The sequence below is a fragment of the Lagenorhynchus albirostris genome, chromosome 1 (genome assembly GCF_949774975.1).
Source record: "Lagenorhynchus albirostris chromosome 1, mLagAlb1.1, whole genome shotgun sequence".
Taxonomy (NCBI): domain Eukaryota; kingdom Metazoa; phylum Chordata; class Mammalia; order Artiodactyla; family Delphinidae; genus Lagenorhynchus; species Lagenorhynchus albirostris.
In genome coordinates, this window is record NC_083095.1 from 185351784 (window position 1) to 185373005 (window position 21222).

The window sequence follows — 21222 nt, forward strand, 5'->3', positions numbered from 1 at the left end:
CACAGGATATTGAATATAGTTCCCTGTGCTATACAGTAGGACCTTGTTGTTTATCCATCCTTTATATACTCGTTGGCATCTGCTAATCCCAAACTGCCACTACATCGCTTCCCCACCCCACTTCCCCTTAGCGACCACACGTCTGTTCTCTATGTCTGTGAGTCTGTTTCTGTTTCATAGATATGTTCATTTGTGCCATATTTTAGATTCCACATATAAGTGATATCATCTGGTATTTGTCTTTCTCTTTTTGACTTATTTTGCTTAGTATGATCATTTCTAGGTCCATCCATGTTGCTGCAAATAGCATTATTTCATTCTTTTTATGCTGATAATGATAACCACTAGTTTGTTCTCTGTATCTGTGAGTCTGTTTCTTTTTTGTTATATTCACTAGTTTGTTTTATTTCTTAGATTCCACATATAAGTGACAGCATACAGTATTTGTCTTTCTCTGTCTGACTTATTTCACTGAGCATAACACCCTCTAGGTCCATCCATGTGGTTGCTAATGGCAAAAATGTCCTTTTTAATGGCTGAATAGTATTCCAGTGTGTGTGTGTGTATATGTATGTGTATGTATGTGTGTGTGTATATATATATATATATATATATATATACCACATCTTCTTTGTTCATTCATCTGTCAATGGACATTTAGGTTGTTTCCACATCTTGGCTATTGTAAATAGTGCTGCTATGAACATAGGGATGCATGTATCTTTTCAAATTATAGTTTTGTCTGCATAAATGCCCAGGAGGGAGATATACCCAGGAGTGGGATTGCTGGGTCATATGGCTACTCTAAGAAAATGCAATTCTTGAAGAAACAAGATGTTTTGAATCAATTGATTTTACTTAATTTTCAAATAATTTTTCTACAGCAGTATTTTAGGTATAATTTACATACAATAAAATGCCCATATCTTAATTGTACTGCTGGATGAACTGGACAGTCATATTCACCCATGTAACCATCACCCCAATCAAGATTCAGGACATTCCCATCACCCCAGAACGTCCCCTCCAGCCGCCCTGCAGTCATTCCCCACCTCCACCTGCCACAGAGAGGCAGTCATGTCTACAGTGGGGTTCTTATTCTTGTGTGGCCAGAAAATGGAACCAAAAATGATTTTACAATTTAAAGCTGATAAAATAGCATTAAGAACCATAAAGCTCCATGTTGTCCACAGGTGCTCTTCATATTCTTTAATCCTCTATCAAAAGCTTGTCTAATGTGTGATAGGAAGACGGGCAAATGACTTTGAGCTTGGTTCAGTTAACAGTGTGAGTGTGGATACAATTCCCTAAAATGTTGGCTGTACTCAAGTGGATTCTTGATCTATTCTAAGTAGGTTTAAATAGGTTTTAAAAAGGTTTTCTTCACCTGGGAAACACTAATTTCAAGTAGTGCTTCCTGCCCTCCTATTTCTGATACCAGAGAGAGCTAGAAGGTAGAGTGATTTACAGTTAAAAACACAAAGTTTACTTTTTAAAAGACTTTTGATTATGCCAGGTTATCATTTGGGTTGAAGTTGGGAGTTAGATAAGCTAAACATCATTTCTTTTGTCATAATCCAACATTTTCTTTTATTGGAGTACAGTTGATTTACAATGTTGTGTTACTTTCAGGTGTACAGCAAAGTGAATCTGTTATACATATACATATATCCATTCTTTTTTTAGATTCTTTTCCCATATAGGTCATTACAGAGTACTGTGATGTAATTTCGTTCCTTTTTATGGCTAAGTAGAGTTCCCTGTGCTATACAGTAGGTCCTTATTAGTTATCTATTTTATATATAGTAGTGTGTTTATGTCAATCCCAATCTCCCAATTTATCCCTCCCCCCACTTACCCCCTGGTAACCATAAGTTTGTTTTCTATGTCTTTGACTCTATTTCTGTTTTGTGGATAAGTTCATTTGTACCCTTTTTTTAGGTTCCACATATAAGTGATAGCATATGATATTTGTCTTTCTCTAATCCAACATATTTAATTAAAAATTAGTGCACAGGGGTTTCCCTGGTGGCGCAGTGGTTGAGAGTCCGCCTGCCGATGCAGGGGACACGGGTTCATGCCCCGGTCCAGGAGGATCCCACATGCCATGGAGTGGCTGGGCCCGTGAGCCATGGCCACTGAGCCTGCACTTCCGGAGCCTGTGCTCCGCAACGGGAAAGGCCACAACAGTGAGAGGCCCGCGTACCGCAAAAAAAAAAAAAAAAAAAAAAAAAATTAGTGCATAGATAGGAACCTCTGAGCACTCTCTTCCTGCTTAGAATCAATTTCCTACACCGATTTTTCAGTGGTTCACTTTTCCCCGTTTTAGGAGATAGGCAATGGTAACTCACATACAAGAAAATCATGAGAAAGGCACTCGTAGGTTTTGGTACACTGCAGATTTAAGAAACCACTAATACTAGCAGTTCTACTTATAAACCCAGGTAACCAATTCTGAGGTGTAATTTCAAAACAAGAAGTCTGAGACCACACACACTGCAATTCCTGGTTCCTCTCAACAAACGCGTCCGTATCCTAGAGAGGCATTTTGTCTCTAATCACAATCAGTGGTGCACCAGCTTCTGGGGGTCAGAGTTCTGTTTTGGGGTACGTCGCTGTGTACTTGGGTGCCAGTTCTTTGATGAGATTCACATAGTCGGTTTTTTCCGCACAGGCCCTGCACTCTTCTCCCCAGCTGTACAGTATCTGTTTCAGCTCTGCTACTCTCATCTTGGACAGGTCCACTGATGCCAAATCCAATTTTTTTTCTTCATGACAAAAAGGAAAAGCACAATTTTTAAAAAACAAAACCAATTATGAAACACTTAGAAAAGCAAATAGTGTTACTTATCTTGGTGCTGACTACCCTGTGATTCAAAGTGGGGAACAGTTCCCGTGTCTATGGAAAACAAGACATACCTAAGAAAAATCTATCATATGCAAAGCTATTGGGATAACTCATGATCTGTTGGACTTTCTTTCCATGGAATTACACTCGCTTCAAAACAGGGCCTGTGTAGCTTTGCAGTCTTTGCTACCACTCCATGGCTTCTCAAGATCAACGTTCATAAAACAAATAGCACCGCATCCTAATTGCTGCTCCTAAGGTGAGAAAAACGGAATCAATAAAAGGCGGTACCTTGGGATGGCCCTGTGTGTGCGGCCAACTGAAAGCCATAGATTGTAGCTAGCTAGAAAGTTACGATTCACTTTTATATGAGATATATCTGTGGTAAAACAGATGAGCACACATATTACAAAGCACTAATACAAATTAGTTTTTAAATACAAATTTAAAGAATTTAAATACAACCTAAAGAATTGAAACTAGTTTTTAAATACAAATTTAAAGAAACCCAAACCCATGAAGAAAATTAGGAGCATGAACACTGATCCTTAATTGTTTTGGATCTCTGCTTAAACTCACCTGACCCCTCCACCCCTCCACTGGGATTCCCCAAATCATCACAGGGTTTATTGACAGACCTTTGCGGCTACAGCCACCTCTCTAAGGCTGATGCCTCGGTACCAGCCAATCTGGCTCGTAACATTCTTGCCAATAATACCTGTCACCAACATCTAACTCCTCTAGCGAGACTATTGTTTCCCTGTTTACAGATTATCTGCAAAGGCTATCAAGAACTCAGCTACTTCTCTATTGCCAAGCCCAAAAATAGAAAAATAATTAAGCTCATCTATAATATACTTGTGATTCTGATTTCCCCGTGAGAAAGGGGCAATTTTTCTCTTTCGAAGGAAAGTCTCCTTCCCCCTTCCTCACCACCAGGGGTGTGCCTGAACATAGATACAGCGTTTAAGTTGACTTATTTTACAATTAGTGGCAGCCTAGGACTTTTTCAACTTGACCTCTTGAAGCACTCCTTTTTTCCCCTACATAGTAGAACATGGTATTTAAAAGCCTTTTAATAACCTAACATAGTTGTCAAGTGATTTATCAGAACTTCCAGTCAGTGTACCCTAAGTTAAAAGTTGGATTTTAGACTTAGGAATAAATGTAATCAGGAGGTAAAAGATCTATACACAGAACACTACAAGACTTTGATGAAAGAAATTGAAGAAGACACAAACAAATGGAAAGAGATCCTGTGTTTGTGGTTTGGAAGAATTCGTATTGTTAAAATGTCCGTACCATCCAAAGCAATGTACAGAACCAGTGCAATCCCTACCGGAATGCCAGTGGTACTTCTTACAGAGATAGGAAAACAAAATCCTAAAATCTGTATGGAATGACAAAGGACCCTGAATTGCCCAAGCAATCCTGAAAAAGAACAGCAAAATGGTTATTATAGTTAAGAATACTGTATTACATATTTGAAAGTTGCTGAGGAGTAGATCTTAAATGTTCTTATCACAAAAAAGGAAACGGTAATTATGTGATATGATGGAGCTGTTAGCTAACATGGTAATCATATTGCAAGATAGAGGTATATCAAATCAATGCATTGTACACCTTAAACTCACACACTGTTATATGTCAATTACATCTCAGTAAAGCTGGAAATGAATAAATAAAAGTTGGATTTTAAAGGCTTTTTTATTTGGAGGGTCAGCTACACTCTGCTCCAGAGAATCCTTACATTTTTTAATAGTGATTCCCATTCTTTTAAAAATCAGAGCAAAGGGCTTCCCTGGTGGCGCAGTGGTTAAGTATCTACCTGCCAATGCAGGGGACACAGGTTTGAGCCCTGGTCCAGGAAGATCCCGCAGAGCAACTAAGCCCACGCACCACAACTACTTAGCCTGTGCTCTGGAACCCGCGAGCCACAGCTACTGAGCCTTGTGCCACAACTACTGAAGCCCACGCACGTAGAGCCCGTGCTCCACAACAAGAGAAGCCAGCACAATGAGAAGCCCGTGCACTGCAACGAAGAGTAGCCCCTGCTCGCCGCAACTAGAGAAAGCCCACGTGCAACAACGAAGACCCAACACGGCCAAAATAAATAAATAAAATAAATTTATAAAAATAAAAAACAGAGCAAGCGAAAACATTCTTTCAGGTCAAAAACCAAATAACACCTTCCTAATTGAAAACATAATCCAAGTCTACACTTACCTTGTCTGTTAACTTCCTGCCTGACATGACAAAATACCTTTAGGAGTAGAAACTTTTATAGCCCAAATTATTAATACTACACAGCTCAAAGGCCCCTGTTCAGTCTCAACTTTCCTGCCAAATATAAGCTGGGAAGAATTTAGAACTAGTGGTCTATTCAAGATAAATGGTTGAAGGAAGAAAATACTTTCTTGCAAGTGTTGGTAGTTTCTTCAGGTTATTCTAGAGGATTTGGCATTTGGCATTAACTTTAAAAGGGGGAAATCCTCTATGACTCCCTAAAACTACAGGGAAAAGGTCAATACCAACAGTAAATCTAGTCCATGGCTCCCCAAGGGCCTCTAGTGGCCAGCATTGCCAAAACATTAATAAGTACTCTCTTCTTCTCAATAATATCTGATTAATTTTTCTATTATTCAAGGATCCCAGTAAGATCCCTTGCTCATAGTAAAAGCTATTCAAAAGAAATTTGTTGAATGGAAGAATCAGGACAGTTTTGTCCCTTTGGGGGCTATCGTTTATATGGACTCAGTGCTTCCTGCCTCTACTTCATTACTTGAAAGCCAATAAAAAAAATCTGCCTCATCAACCACCCTGGAAGTTAGGGCCTGCCCTTGGCCATTTGAGAAACAGTTTGTCTTTGCTATCTTCTGACCTTAAACCTATTTAAAGACATCTGTGTAGCTATGGTGCATAGGCTTATATTACACAGCTATGCTGGAAAGTAAGACTAAAGTAATTCAGAGTTGGGTGCTAATTACTTAGGTAGTTTACAAGACTATGCCAGGTATGTAACATCAAACAATGACATAAGCAAAGGAAATGGATTTCTACTGGTGGAATTACAGGTGTTAGGATAGGCTAAGTGGGGAATCCCCCAGCCTTTTATTTTATTTATTTCTTTGGCTGCACCGGGTCTTAGTTGCGCACTCAGGATCTTCCTTGTAGCATGCGGGATCTTTAGTTGTGGCATGCGGGATCCAGTTCCCTGACCAGGGATTGAACCCTGGCCCCCTGCATTGGGAGCACAGAGTCTTAACCATTGGGCCACCAGGGAAGTCCCCCTCCAGCCTTTTATGATACCTAATCAATCTACCCGAAAGACTGGCCCAGATACAAATCCTCTGTATAAGAATAGATCTATGTATGTAAAATTTATAAGGCCAAGGATAATGTTTTAAATAGGACATCTTCCTTTTCTGGCTGTTTATTTTAGGCACCCTTGATAAGGCTATTTCGTCAGGTAAAACCTGCTTTGATGTGAATAACCTATTTCCTAAAAGTTGAAGCTGGCAGAATGATAGCTCTAGGAAGAACGTTAGAGTCCCATTTAAAACTTCAGAGTCCTTACATCACCTTTGAATAGATGCAGCTTTTGTCTTAATCGGTTACCAAGAGCTATTTCACCACGAGTAGCTGCTCCCTTGAAATTCTGAACTCTTCCTTGCCATACGTAGTTGACAACGCCTTGGTGATTTAAGAGGTTAAACTTTGCCATTTGGGTGGGCAGTTTTACCTAAGCTGACTGTGCCACATTTCATTTCTCTTCCCCCAAGAAGTTCAGATGGCACTAGGCACCACACAGCAGTCCAGCACCCTATTAGCAAGTGTAGAGCTTCTTTCTTTCTAATGCTGACTTTTTAGAAACTGGCCCCATGTTTACAGAATTGGCAATATGCTGGACATTTGACTCCGTTATACCATATTTCAGCTCACAGATCTGACTGTCCATCTTCTTCAGCTTCTCGCAAATCTTCACTGCAGGCATGTGCACACTCATTGGGCGAGTGACCTCACTTAGGATCTTTGTGGCCGCATCTTTTGTTGCTCCTAGATAGTAGCACTGAAGGGGAATGAAGAGACTTTAGGGGCCCAGACACTGAAAAAAAGCAAGTAGTATAGTTTCAAGAAGTGAGAAAGAGGTTAACCTAGTTTTTGTGGCCCAGCTTTTAAATTTAACCCCTGCTAAGACACCAGAAAACCAATGGCTCCGTTCCCAGGATCAGCCTAATTAGAAGCGCCCTGCAATTCACATGATGCTTAAAGACTACTGATAAGAGCTAACACTTGCTAAATGTTTTATCTGCGCCGACACACTGCTCTCAGGGCTTTAAAGGTATTGATGTATTTAATTCTCATAACAATCCTGTGACGTAGGTACTAGTATTTTACACCCAAGCCAACTGGAGGTCACCCAACTAGCGAGAAGAAAAGACCGAATTAATTTAAAAATCTAGCCTTTTGGCTCTGGAGTCCATGCCCTGTTCCATCATGTTCTACTGCCTTTCAAGCTCCCTGACAAGCGTTTGACATTTAAAAATATAAAGCTTAATGGTGCAGACAAATGCTGAGACTTTTATAGTGTGTCAGTGGTGAGCAGTCAACGAGGAAAATTTAACTGACAGATTCAACATGACGATTTTAGGCAAAATGAATTGGCCCAAGCTTGTCTTTAGTGCTGTAAAAACAGTATATTGAAACAGGTCATTTGTGTATACCCAGGAAACACCATTACAAGATAATAAAAGTACTTCCTTAATTATGCATAAATAATGATGTAAAAATATTTTGATAGGTTTCACTAATTGTCTTGATAAGAAGTGGAAAGTCTACCCACTCTTAACTCAGGACAGTAAATTCTCATTAGGAATTCAGTTGTATAAGTTCCTTTAAGAAATCGTGGGATTGGTTGCCTATGGTTTTTTCAAAAAGCCAAATGAAATGAGACATATTCTAGATGAAAATACATTGACTCCATTTCCCTGAAAGATCAATTTCTGCTTGCTTTCTGCAGTGAGCAGGCTTGAGGCAAGCATGGAAGAAGGAGAACATTAAATTCAAGATGAGATATGAAACGATTAGCAGTTTTCTCTGAGCACAGGGAGAAAATGAAAGGTGAAGATTTACCATACCAGGCGGTTTTCTTTTCCTTTGACATCCAAGCAAAAGCTGATCAATTCTTTTTCTATGGTGTCCAGAGAAAAGTTGACTCCTCTGGCTATCAAGGAGTTGTAGAATCGGTTCAAGAATTCTTGACACACTAGAAGGAACAAATAAATTATGTATTTGTGTACAATATCACCACTACCACACCTATGTATATGTTTCTCCCACCAAATAAAAAAGTAAGTATGATTCATCGCATTGTGACAAATTAAATTCATATCTTAAGAATGGTTTCAGGCCTGTGGCTTTTAGCTTAGTGTTGGGCCTTGAATAACATGAGCTTATTGAATCAATCTGTCAATCTGTGGAACCAAGTTCCACTTAATAGGAGAACTTTCCCACAAAATGTCACTCACCCTAAAAGAAAATATTGCCTCCTCTGGGATATGATGCTTGGGACAGCTTTGTTTAAAGCATAGAGAAAAAACAGAACATCTGTCTGGAATGAAGCCCCTTGGTAGTCTGCATCTGCCTGTATGTTCCAGTTTGAACCCCAGTCGGAACAATCATATTCAATCCCACGGTCCAGAGTCAGTGAAGAGATGACCCTCAGAAGAGGCACAGGCAATAAGAACAACCACAGTTACCATTGGTTAGCACGGTTCTGAGTACTTTACGTGGATCAACTTATTCAAGTCTCAGAACAAAACTCGGATGTAGATACATTACTATCCTCGTTTTACACAAGAAGAACCCGAGTCAGAGAGAGGCCAGTGAGCTTGCCCAGTAAGTGGTAGAGGGAGTTTGGCCCCAGATGGTCTCCCTCTGGGCCCACATGCTTATCCACTAGGGTACTATGAATTAGAAGGAGGCTGCTTTCCCACGTTGTTGTCCCAAAGGGGAAGTGTCCAAACAATCAGAGAAGGACATGGAGGCCAGAGCATATGCCGGAAAACAGCAGCCCTCACATTAGAAAGAATTTTAGGGAAATAGCATGAGGAAGAGTGGCGAATTCTAGGGTAACCTGGAATAAATTTAACAGTATAGCAAGACTCTGAAGGAAAGAAATTACAAAACTTTATCAAAAGACCTAAAAGTAGACCTAAGAAATGGGAAGAATAGCCATGTTCATGGATGGGAAGATTCAATATTATGGATGATAATTATTTTTAAGTAGATCAATAAACTCAATGCTCTTCTAATGAAAATCTCAATGGGCTTTTTTATAGATTTGATAAACTGATCCAAAAATACAGATGAAAAAACAAGAGCAAATGAAAGTCAAGAAGTACTTGAAGAAGAAGGAGGTCGGGGAGTTGACCTTATCAGATATCAAGACCTAATTCTAAAGCTATAGCATTTGAAACACTGTGGGACTGGCACAGAAATAGACTAGTGGAACAAACTAGTGAGTCTAGAAACAAATTCACAAATCTAGAGGAGCTTGGTAGAGTGCAGAAGTGATGCCGAAAATCAGTGGGGGGAAAATGGGCTAGTCAATAAATGGTACTAGGACCACCTGCCATGGAAAAAGTTAAACTTAGAAACCTATCCAAAACTACACACAGACGTGAATCCCAGGTGAATAAAGACATATGGGAAGAGCAACACTACAAAAGTTTTAGAAGAAACCTTAGGAAAACATCTTTATGGCATCAGGATAGAGAAGGATTTCTTAAAGAAGAGACCAAAACACGGATCATACATTTGATTACATCAAAATTAACCAGTTTTTTAATGCAAAAGAAATCATAAGCAAATGATAAGACAAGCCACAAACTGGAGGAAGATATTTACAACTTATAAACTGACGAAGGATTAATATCCAAAATACATGAAAAATCACCATGGTCATACCCTTAGGTCCAGTCATTACCAATGACTATAACCTCTATAATCTCAGTGGAAACATCCCATTGTCTGATCATCATCTCCCATCTTTCCAGCTCACATCCTCTAACACCCCAAGGTAAACAATTCCCTGACCCCGCCAGGTCATACTATTCATTGATTCTGCCACCACTTCACCCTGCTTCCCCACCCAGCTTAGATTCCGTGGTTCCACATTATAATAACTCCTTTGCACACAAACTGAACTCCCTTGCATCTCTCTCCCTTGTTGGACTCACCCAGCAAAATCCTAACCCTGGTTAAAACTTTGCACCTATACTCACTGAACATGGCTGGAGGAAATGGCACAGCCGTACTCACTGGTCTCACTGTAAATTCATGACCGCTCATTTCAGTGAGCCATCAGTGCTCCCAACAATCCTACTACATTGACCTCATTCTCACTCTCTCCCACTCCCAAGAGGACAATTGCACAGCTGCTCTCTCAAACCTTGTGTCACACCTCCACCCCATCCTCAGCGATGGTGGTGCTTCCTATCTCTCTGAGGGGAAAAAAAAAGCAACAGGAAAGAACTCTCGCTTGCTCTGCCACCACATCTACAACACGTGTATCAGCACAGTCTACCTGAATTCTATGAATGAACTGTGACAACCCTTCCACCTGCTAAAGTAGATCCTATCAACTCCCTGCTTCTGCACCTCTGCCCTCTCTCTCCTGTCTTGTTTCCATTAACATGCTGTTAATTCTTATATCTTAAAAGCAACACAACCTCTCTCAACATCACATCCCATTTCTCCACTCCTGTTTAAGAAAAACACTCTAAAATAATTTTTATACTTGTAGTTTCCAGGTCTCTTCTCTCTCCCTCTCTGTCCCTCCCCCACCCCACACCAAGTTTAAAGCCAGCAAGTTATAAAATGTTCAGTTTGAAAAATAGTGTCCCTTGTCTCCCCTTCCCCATTTCCCCAAACTCAAAGCTTTCGTTTTCAACTCTTATAGCTGATTCCTTTGGAATTTACAAATTTTAAATAACATGTTTGTGTGGCTAATTCCTAATTTTATTTTTAGTCTTAGATATTTATTATAGTTTTTTCCCGTGGAAGAGAAAGATTTAACTCTTTTGCCCAGACCCATCTCTTGTAAAAAGCATTTGGTTGGATGTTTTTATGTAGGCTTACAATCTTTGTCTTTTAACTTGAGTATTTACTCCTTAACTTAGTACTTGAAAAATATAATAATGTCACCTGCAGGAAAAGAGCTACAACGTTTTAGAAAAGATAATAATAAAGTTTAAAATCAAGTTAGTGGAATTATTAAATTATCAGCGGGCTAGGAACATTATTTTCAGCAGTTCCATCCACACCTTCTAGAACTGAAGGCAGTCCTACATTATCTGCTCCCGCTTGATTTTGGAAGGAAAAAAAGACACCAGATTAGTCTTGCTGGTACCGGTACTAGGGGAGAATTGCTACCTAGGAATAAAATACATGTTGTCATGAGTTAAGACTTAAGAATAACCAGAAGCTCTTGAATAATTTGTATATTACTTCATTGTTCTAATTTTATTTTTAATATTGCCTTAAATAAATTAGTTCCCAACTCCACACTCAGAAAGCAGTATAGGTAGGGATTCAGTGCTTTGGCTCTGAAGCCAGACTCTCTGGGTCCAAATCCTGGCTTTACTAGTTAATATTTACTAGCTGTGGCTTTGGGCCTTTCAACGTTGAATCACCCGACAGTCTAATTGCCATTCCCTTTAAGTTCATCAGTCTTCTTTCTCTGTGTTTAAGATTTTCTCTTTTCTCCTTTTGTGTTTTGCAATTTCCTTCTGATATGGTTAGATGTGGAAGTATTTTTATTTATACTGTTTGGAATATACTGGACTTCCAAACCTGTGGATTGATGACTTTCATCCGTTTGGAAAAATGAGCTATCATCTCTTTTGCTCCACCCGTACACTCTCTCTTCTCCTTCTGGAAGTCCAGTTAACATATGTGGGAATTTTTCTCTTGATCTGCATTGTACCTTTATCTCTGTTTCATATTTTTATTCTCTTAATTGCTCAGTGATTCCTTCTTGACAATTTCTTCAGTCTTCTAACTCACTAATTCTTTTCTCAGCTGTGTCTAGTCTGCGGTTAATCTCACTACTTTCTATTTGTACATGTTTATTTGGTTCTTTTCCAAATATGTTTGGACATTTTTTGTTTTGGTTTTTTTTTTTTTGGTACGCGGGCCTCTCACTGTTGTGGCCTCTCCCATTGCGGAGCACGGGCTCCGGACGCGCAGGCTCAGCGGCCATAGCTCACAGGCCCAGTCGCTCTGCGGCATGTGGGATTTTCCCAGACCGGGGCACGAACCCGCGTCCCCTGCATCGGCAGGTGGACTCTCAACCACTGCACCACCAGGGAAGCCCTGTCTGGACATTTTTAATAGCCTCCTGCCCTTTATTCATATTTTCAATCCCTTCCTTTATTTCTTTAAATATAATAAAAATATTTTATATTCAGTGCCTGATAATTGTAAAACCTGAAGCCTGTCCAGGTATGCTTCTTCTGTCTCTTGTCTCAACTGGCTGTCACTTACGGTGCTCTTCTTCCCATGGGTTTGTGATTTTTCTGAATGTGAGCTTTCTTTCTTAGAACTTTGTGGGAATTATTAGAATTTTGTGGGACTGGATTGAAGGTGGATTCCTATGTGAGATTAACATTTGCTAATGCCTACTTGAAATCCCTGTAAACTAAATTCTCAGTTTGAGACGTTTTGGATCACCCAGGTTGGCTGTGTCCATTTGGGCTTCAATGCATATGTGTGGGAGCTTGTGAGTATGAGTGATCAAGAGACATTTTTGTTTTACCTTTTATTCAGTAAAAAGTTCAAGTACTGCAATTTCTTTTAGTCTCTAAAGAATGGTGGTAGAATTGTGGTTATTTCCAGGTCACCTTTTATAATGAAAGTCTAGCTCTCTGGGGTTCCAAACTAATTGGGGGAGGATCCAGTATTACACACCTAACTTGGGAAGGTTCTGGGCTATGTCATTATTCTTTTTATTTTATTCATTCTCTTTATTTTACATCCATGAAAATCTAAGTTTAAATTGCCTGGGTGGCAAATACCCTCAAGAAAAATCCCAGCTTCAGGGGTCCCTTTACCTCTTTTGGTTTCCACTTTCACATTGTTTTTGGCCTCTGGGTATGCCTTACTAACTTACACTTAACATTTTCACATTTTTATTTTATCCAGTGTTTTCAGTTGTTTTCAGCTAGACGACCAGAAATGTCAATTTTTAGAACATGAAGTCATATTCATTCCTAATGCTATTTAATAGGAACAGAACACTAAATATAATATAGCCGTGTCGTGGTTTTAACAAATATTTATTGAGCAATCAGTAAGCGCCAGACAGTATTCTACAGGTTGTTGGAAAAACAAAGCTCTTACTCTCAGGGATTACATTCTGGTGAATAAATAAAAGTATCTTGTGGCTGTGAAGAAACATAAATTTGGTAAGGAGGATAGAGTAATAGTATAAGGTAATAGTATTATTCTAAATGGGGTGGTCAGGGAAGGTCTCTCAGATAAAGTCGTGTTTGAGCATAAAGCTTAAGGAAGTGGGAGAACACCTTAAGTGGAGTGTTTGGGAAGAACCCTCCAGGCAGAGGGAAGAACAACGTAGGCATGTCCTTGGCAGGTCCAAGAACCATAAGGGAGCCTCCCTCCCACCAAGAGGGAGGATGGTAGAAAATGAGGTCAAATGAACAGCAGCATGCCAGGTCATCTAGGGCTTTGAGGTCATGGTAAGGGCTCTAGGTCCTACTCTGAGAAGGCACGCCATTAAAGGTTTTGAGCAAAAGGGTGCAGTCATCTGACATTACTTTTAAATTATGCCTCTGGAGGTTCTTTGGAGAATAGACTGCAGGGTAGCCAGAATGAAAGCAGGCATAACCATTTGGAGTTTCTTAAAATAGCTGCATACCTTGGACCAGGGTGGGAGCATTGGAGGTGATGAGAATGGTTGGATTCTGGATGTATTTTGAAGGCAGAGCCAAAAGAATTTACTAATGGATTGGATGTGGCATGGGGTGGGGGCGGGGGCGGTGGCGGCGGGCGGAGACAGAAGTCAAGAATGACCCCAAGGATTTGGGCCTGAGAAACTGCAAGAGGGGAGTTGCCATTTGCTGAACTGGAAGACTGCAGGAGAAGCAAGTTTGTGGAGACCAGCAGGAATTCAGTCTTGACATGTGAACTTTGCGATACTTCTAGACAAATGTGACGATTAATTTTATGTGTCCACTTGGAGGGTGTTTTTGAATGAGATTAACATTTAAATCAGTGAACTCTGGCTAAAACAGATTGCCCTCCATAATGTGGATAAGCCTCATCCAATCAGTTGAAGGCCTGAATAGAACACAAAGGATTGGCATGAATAGAACAAAAAAGCATGAGGGAATGCTCCAGCAGACTGCTTTCTGCACCATTGGCTCTCCTGGGCCCCCAGCCTGTTGGCCCACACTGCAAATTTTAGACATCTCAGCCTCCATAATCAGGAGAGCCAATTCCTTATAATAAATCTATCTGGATGTATGTATGTATGTATGTATCCCATTGGTCTGTTCCTCTGGAGACCCCTAATATAATGTCTGACACTGCAAACAGTAAAGAGCTGCTGGGGATATAAATCTGGAGTTCAGGGGTGAATTCTAGGACAAATACTAAATTTGTAAGTCATCAACATTAAAATGATATTTGTGGGATGAGACCACACAAAAGGGAGAGGTCCTGGGTCTCAGTCTTGTGAAACTCCATTGTTTAGAAATTGGAAAGATGGAAAGAACCAGAAAAAGACTGAAAGGAGCAGCCAGTAAGGGAGGATGAGAACAAAGAATGAGTGTGTCCCAGAAGACAAGCAAAGAAAGTGTTAAAAAGGAGGGACTGACTGATCAGCTGTGTGAAATGCTACTGATAGAATGAGGAAAACGAGACATTTGCCAACACGTATTTTGCTAAGTTTAATTAGCAAAAGACCAAGTATGCAAGGGAGACACCTACTGTAATGGTCCATGCATAAACCATCGTTAAAGCCTCCTGGTGACCTGTAATCCTCCTCTTCCTGAAAAAGAAACCCTGTGTCCTGATGCCTCAAAGCTCTTTCTCTACTCCCACAATATACCTTCAGATGATTTCTACACCTTAACTGTTGCTCTGTTGTCAATGTATTACCTAGAGGGTGGGTGTTGGGAATTCTAACTTGTACTTTGAAAGATACACTTTTGACTCACTAAAAGCTATATAATATTTTATTGCAGCATATGTGCGTACATGTTTTCAACAGAATTGAGTGCCTACCTTATGCCCCGCACCATGGTAGCCACTGGAGATGATGTGGTGAGAGAAACGGTCTTGACTGTCAAGGAATGCACACATGGAGGAGACCAAAATGATTTCTCCACTATGAGACATGTACTAGATAGTGTGGGAGAACAAAGGAGAAGCACCTCCCTGGAGGAAATTGGGAGATCACTGAAAGCTATTTAGTGAGGAAATAACATGATCACCCTGTCATGGGAAGGATGCTGTTGTGGGCTTACATGAAGAGACTAATCTCACTATAATCTCTTCAAATATTTTCTCAGGTCCTTTCTCTCTCTCTTCTCCTTCTGGGACTCCTATAACGTGAATGTTGTTTAATGTTGTCCCAGAGGTCTCTTAGGCTGTCTTCATTTCTTTTCATTCTTTTTTCTTTATTCTGTTCCAGGTCACTTATCTGTTCTTCTGCCTCAGTTATTCTACTATTGATTGCTTCTCGTGTACTTTTCATTTCAGTTATTGTATTGTTCATCTCTGTTTGTTCTTTAATTCTTCTAGGTCTTTGTTAAACATTTCTTGCATCTTCTCGATCTTTGCCTCCATTCGTTTTCTGAGGTGCTGGATCATCTTCACTATCATTATTCTGAATTCTTTTTCTGGAAGGTTGCCTATCTCCACTTCATTTAGTTGTTTTTCTGAGGTTTTATCTTGTTCCTTCATCTGGTACATAGCCCTCTGCCTTTTCATCTTGTCTATCTTTCTGTGAATGTGGTTTTCATTCCACAGGCTGTAGGATTGTAGTTCTTGCTTCTGCTGTCTGCCCTCTGGTGGATGAGGATATCTAAGAAGCTTGTGAGATTAATCTCACTATAAATCACCTAACAAATTAGTAAGTTAAGGATCCTGGCATGCATTTATTGCTATAACCAGATAACCATAGTCTTTTTATTTATGTCATAGGGTTTTGTTTATTAAAATTAGTCCCATAAGTGAATGTATAATTATTTCAAAGTAAAAAAAAATTAATAGCCCCATAATACAATCCTTTTAAATAAATTCAGAAACGTTTACATTTTTTTTTTCAGTAAGCTTCACATGACCTAAAGCAGTCATAAACTTGAATATTCACAGGGTCCAGGCAAGTAAAATGAATGGGTAAAGCAATCCAAGTTTAGGAAAAACAAAAACCAAAACCTAAAGAACACATGTCCTTTCTAAAAAGAGCAGCCACCATCAGTTCCCACTATATGGACATATGGGCTAGTCTTGACTGGTCACCTGGTTTTCAAGATAAGCCAGAAATCTGAACTTTTTAAAATGACATCTCCCAAGTTTAAAATATAGCCAATTAATTTAGATTTTTTTTTTCAAAATACTTTGTGAACTTAATAAAATACATTAATAGGTCCCAGGTGGTTCATGGACTATCAGGGGTTTTGTTGTTGTTTTTTTGCGGTACGCGGGCCTCTCACTGTTGTGGCCTCACCCGTTGCGGAGCACAGGCTCCGGACGTGCAGGCTCAGCGGCCATGGCTCACGGGCCCAGCCGCTCTGCAGCATGTGGGATCTTCCCGGACCGGGGCACGAACCCGTGTCCCCTGCATCAGCAGGCGGACTCTCAACCACTGTGCCACCAGGGAAGCCCAACTATCAGTTTTTTACTGATAAAAGAAGTCATTGGTGTCCCATGCCACAGAGTAGTCAAGATAAGAATGGAAATTTGCCCTACAGTATGTATAGAATTTTAATCTTATACACTGAGGGAAAATTAATTGGCTAATGATAAAGACTCATAAGCTGAAACAGAGCCAGATCTAGACTCTATTTCTTTTTGTTCTAAAACCAGTATTTCCTTCGTTGTGATTCTACAGTGTTAACAAAAGGAAATATACACCCAGGTTACTGGGACATGCAAGTTAATAATCACAATATGCTGTAATAAATTCAAGAAAGATGTTAGAAGCTTCACAATTAATCCAGATGCTCTGGCTCTTCTGAAATGCTTTTAAGTAGAAGCTCCGGCAATTAAATTACTGATGATTAAGCCAGTCAACTGTTTATGCCTCACAAATTCTGCTTTAAACGTATAGTACCCAGTTATAAGGGATCTTTAACTGAAAATTATAACTTGGCTGAACAAATATCTATATCTAAAGTTTGACAATAACATCATGTAGGTATTTTAAATTTCTGGAGAAAAGTTTAATTATTGCAGGGCTGATAGAAAACTGGACTCCAATTGTTAAGACTTTATTCAGTTATATTACAGTCTATACTCACCCATTCATTAAACATATATTGTGAACCTACCATTTCCTGTTATGTAAGAATAGATTCGAAAGCTCAGAGAAGGGTGAAGCGGATATACATCTAAGCTAATTATTTCAATGAATGAAACACGGAGGTAAGTGCTACAGTAGTCCAGGAGGAAGGAGGTAGCACAGCTAATTATCTCCTTTGACCTCGTTACCAGCCCTCTGCTGTAGGTATTATCACGTTGATTTTGCCAGAACCGGGTACAGTGGCCTCAGAGCCAGAAGGCTGGGTGGGACGGAGACCCACCTGTTCTGAGTGCAAGTCCACAGCTGAGATTCTGTGAACAGAAAGGAATCTTTTTTTGTATTCCTCCTCTTTCTAAGGAGTAAAAGTACTCCTTTGTTAAGAAACTTTTCCCTGTAAAGTCCTAACAAATGTTAGTTATGTGCTCTGATTTAAGCCATTTCAACTCAATTACAATTTGTCATGTTTTCTCCTTTGGGGAGTTATAAACTAATTTGAACTTGAAAGGCTTCTGTGCAAGGAAAGGCAAGTCTCGCCGGTTAGGGCAGCAGAATCATTTTGGAGCCAGGGTCGTCTGCCTCTACATGCGTTTGCACAAAATCGAATCCAAATCCAAACCCACCAGCTCTGAGGCAGTTTAATCGAGCAAGACCAAGAACGCGGCCTGAAGGTGTCACTGGGCCCGGCTCGAACTTTTGCCTAGGCTTGGGCGAAGGCGATCGGAAGCCACGGCCAGGGCCCGTATTTCCTAAGTGAAATGCTATTTATAGACAGGCCCGAGAGAAGCCAAAGCCGACAACAGCTGCACTGCGACGCGGTGTCACCGCCATGCAAGCAGGTCTCACACCGCTCACCTTCACAGTCGGCGCCCAGCCGCCCCCCGGCCTCCTGGCCTTGCGCCCGCCCCGGGTTAGAGACCCAAAGCCCGGCGCAAAAGGCCACCACTGCGGCTGGGCTCCCGCACCACATGCTGAGCCAGCTCCAAACGCCTCGCCGCCACCTGTGAAATCAACCGCCGCGCTGCTATCGCCCGGGGCTGCTCCAGGACGCAGGAGCGCAGACCTGGGGTTAGAAAATAATCTGCCTGGAGTTGCTGGGACGCATGATGCAACTCAACCGTGAGTTTCCATTGGCTCTCAAAAAAAGGGCATGGAAGCGGGCGGAGCGGAGCAGCCGCTTCCTCTCCCTCCCCGACCTGCGCGTGCGCACTCTCTCTCACGCGGTGCCTCCCCAGCGGGGTGGGGAGAGACGCAGTAAAGCTATTCGCTGACTGCTCGAGGGGAAAGGCGGGACCTTCACGCTGATTGGCGGGGACGCGGGAGGCCGCGGCGGAGGGACCGGACGCAGTGGGCGGGCGGGAACGTGAAGTCTCCGCGGTGCCTGATGGGGCTGTTCCGCGGCCTGGCGCTCTTGCGGCCGGGGGCACCGGTCGTTACTGCTACCGCCGTCTCTGCCGCCTCATGGCGGCCATCGGGGTTCACCTAGGCTGCACATCAGCCTGTGTGGCCGTCTATAAGGTGAGGGACTCGGGGACTTGGGCTGCGCGTACCCAGTTCTCTGGGTGCGAGGCCAAGTCCTTTGGTCTCCTGCGGGGCTGTGAGCGGCGTGTCGCCGTTCTGGGGACGTCGCGCGGAGAGGTGATTCTGTGGGGAAGTTTCGGGCTGAGAGCTGGGCGGACCTGGCCTCGTCCCCCGCGGCTCCTCAAGGAAGGCCGCTGCGGACCCGGGACCTCGCGGGCGCAGGAGGCCCCGAGGGGGGGCGGACCCGGGACCTCGCGGGCGCAGGACGCCCAGAGAGGGGCGGACCCGGGACCTCGCGGGCGCAGGAGCCCCCGAGCGGGGGCGGACCCGGGACCTCGCGGGCGCAGGAGGCCCCGAGGGGGGGCGGACCCGGGACGCCGCGGGCGCAGGAGGCCCCGAGGGGAGGGCGGACCCGGGACATCGCGGGCGCTGGAGGCCCCGAGGGGGACCTGAAAGTGTGGTACCCGGAGGTTTCTGGACGTTGGCCAAGAAAGGTTTCTGGACGTTGGCCAGAACGGGGGGTGGCCGCATTCTGGAACTGGAGGTGTTGATCCCGCGAAGCGTGTGAAGCCAGATGATGGTGTGTGCTCTATTCAGTTGTCCTTTCTGGAAGTGAGAGAGCCTGACTAGGAGTTAGGGGCTTCCTGTCATCAGTGGGCAGGTGGAAGGAGTAATAATGAGGGACAGCCCTGATCCTAGTCTCACGTTTAAATGTCAAATGATTTGTAAGGAAAAGCTAAAGGGTTTAATGCTACTTCATCACATGTAGAGAGTGAAGAAAGATGCATTTATAGGGAAAGGAAGAGAAGTAGGAAGTTTAACGCAATAAGGCTTGTTATTGTACATAGATAGGTTGTTATTATGTCTGTTCTGTTATCCACTATGCAGAGCAGACTGAAAAAAATGAGGTAGTTCTTCATGGAATTCTGGTCTTAATTAAAATCTAGGAAATTGATAAGGATAATTAAATCTACTTGTTTAAAATAATGATAAAGCAGTTTTTCTCTCCACATATATGTCAGAGTAACACTGGCCCACCCATGTCTGAATATATCTAAAGAGACTGTATATTTCGTCACAAAAGAACTAATACAGTTGCGTATTTTTCTCCAGGATGGCCGGGCTGATGTGGTCGCCAATGATGCAGGTGACAGAGTTACTCCAGCTGTTGTTGCTTACTCAGAAAATGAAGAGGTACTGTTCCCCTCATTTTTGGACTTTGAAATAAGGAAAAAATTATGTGCGTTGTAATATATTGCTCTTTTTCAGGTTGTTGGATTGGCAGCAAAACAAAGTAGAATGAGGAATATTTCAAATACAGTAATGAAAGTAAAGCAGATCCTTGGCAGAAGGTATGGAATAAAATAATACTTTTACCCATGGTAATAAAAACGTGTTTATACATTCTAAGTGTAATGTGAAATGAAACTAGAAACGCCAGTGTGTTTTTTCATTGTTTTTTATGACTGGGTCATTTCACAGAATATTCTAGGAGGCTGTTATCTTCTGATATTATCTTCTGCTGAGTCTTCTCAAGGATGGGATTCACTCAGACAATTGTTTCTTGCTTTCAGATCTGTTAGTATTGATAGATGCCAACATACATTTAGTTTTGATAATTTGTGTCATCCAGAGGTGGGAATTTGGACTTATCACATTTGTACAGTACTTTTTTAACTGAGGGAACTTGAAAGATTGTGTGCGAATTTGAAGATTTCTTTGCACTGTAGTTGAATTTCGTGGAATCTATTATAATTGGTGAAATATTTATGTAGAAGCTATTGATTTTCTTCCTCAGATCTTTTTGTGACACTTTCTGGGAACTGAGTTTAACACTTGGCTTTCAAATTTAAGCATTAGGGAAACAGCTTAATTAATGTCTTAAGAATCAGGTTAATCAGCTGTTGTAACTTTAATTAAAAGATTAAAGAGGCTCGCTTCCCCAGACTTCTGTCTCCTCAAATTATAGATTACCATGATAATTAGGGGTTTTCATTTTCACTGGAATTGTAATACTTGCTATAGTGTTTTTAAATTTTCAGAGTGCTTTCACATCTATTATTTTATTTAATCCTCTCAAATCCCTGTAAGATTGTCAGGCAGGTTTTATCCCTTCCCATTTCTAGATGAGAAAATCAAGGCACACAGAAGTTAGATATCCCTAAATAAGTTAGGGGGTAAACTAGAAAGGACTGCAGTCCAGGGTGCCTAACCGTTAGCCCCAGGTTCTTTCCTTTCTACTTCGTCAGTTAAGAATTTAGGTAGAAATTTCCTTGTGTTGACTTTAGGATTGGGGGATCATGGA

The 21222-nt window shown here is 41.5% G+C and overlaps 2 protein-coding genes across 5 annotated transcripts in view; one reads left to right on the forward strand and one right to left on the reverse strand.

Annotated features, from left to right (window-relative positions):
- Nucleotides 1-835: 835 nt before the first annotated feature.
- On the reverse strand, nucleotides 836-18496 carry CDNF (cerebral dopamine neurotrophic factor). Its single transcript, XM_060121605.1, has 4 exons — nucleotides 18252-18496; nucleotides 7987-8114; nucleotides 6776-6917; nucleotides 836-2768 (listed from the first exon to the last, which is right to left on the reverse strand). The coding sequence occupies exons 1-4, from the start codon at nucleotides 18364-18366 to the stop codon at nucleotides 2590-2592; spliced, it is 564 nt and encodes a 187-aa protein (XP_059977588.1). The 5' UTR covers nucleotides 18367-18496; the 3' UTR covers nucleotides 836-2589.
- Nucleotides 18497-18758: 262 nt separating this feature from the next.
- LOC132527132 (heat shock 70 kDa protein 14) overlaps nucleotides 18759-21222 on the forward strand; it is a 35902-nt gene continuing 33438 nt past the window's right edge. For 3 of the 4 annotated variants that reach the window (XM_060162314.1, XM_060162322.1, XM_060162328.1), the window contains exons 1-3: nucleotides 18759-18914; nucleotides 20031-20111; nucleotides 20187-20269. In XM_060162314.1, coding sequence (XP_060018297.1) covers nucleotides 18858-18914; nucleotides 20031-20111; nucleotides 20187-20269 — 221 coding nt within the window. In that variant the 5' untranslated portion in view covers nucleotides 18759-18857. Of the gene's footprint in view, nucleotides 18915-20030; nucleotides 20112-20186; nucleotides 20270-21222 lie in introns of those variants that run through there. The other variant, XM_060162337.1, reaches the window with a different exon arrangement.

Coding starts and splice junctions, on each gene's coding strand:
- CDNF (XM_060121605.1), bottom strand. CDS start 18,366: ATGTGGTGCGGGAGCCCAGCCGCAGTGGTGGCCTTTTGCGCCGGGCTT. Junction 8,115..18,251: donor GCTGGGCGCCGACTGTGAAG/GTGAGCGGTGTG, acceptor TGTTCCTTCTAG/TGTGTCAAGAATTCTTGAAC. Junction 6,918..7,986: donor AAGGAAAAGAAAACCGCCTG/GTATGGTAAATC, acceptor ATTCCCCTTCAG/TGCTACTATCTAGGAGCAAC.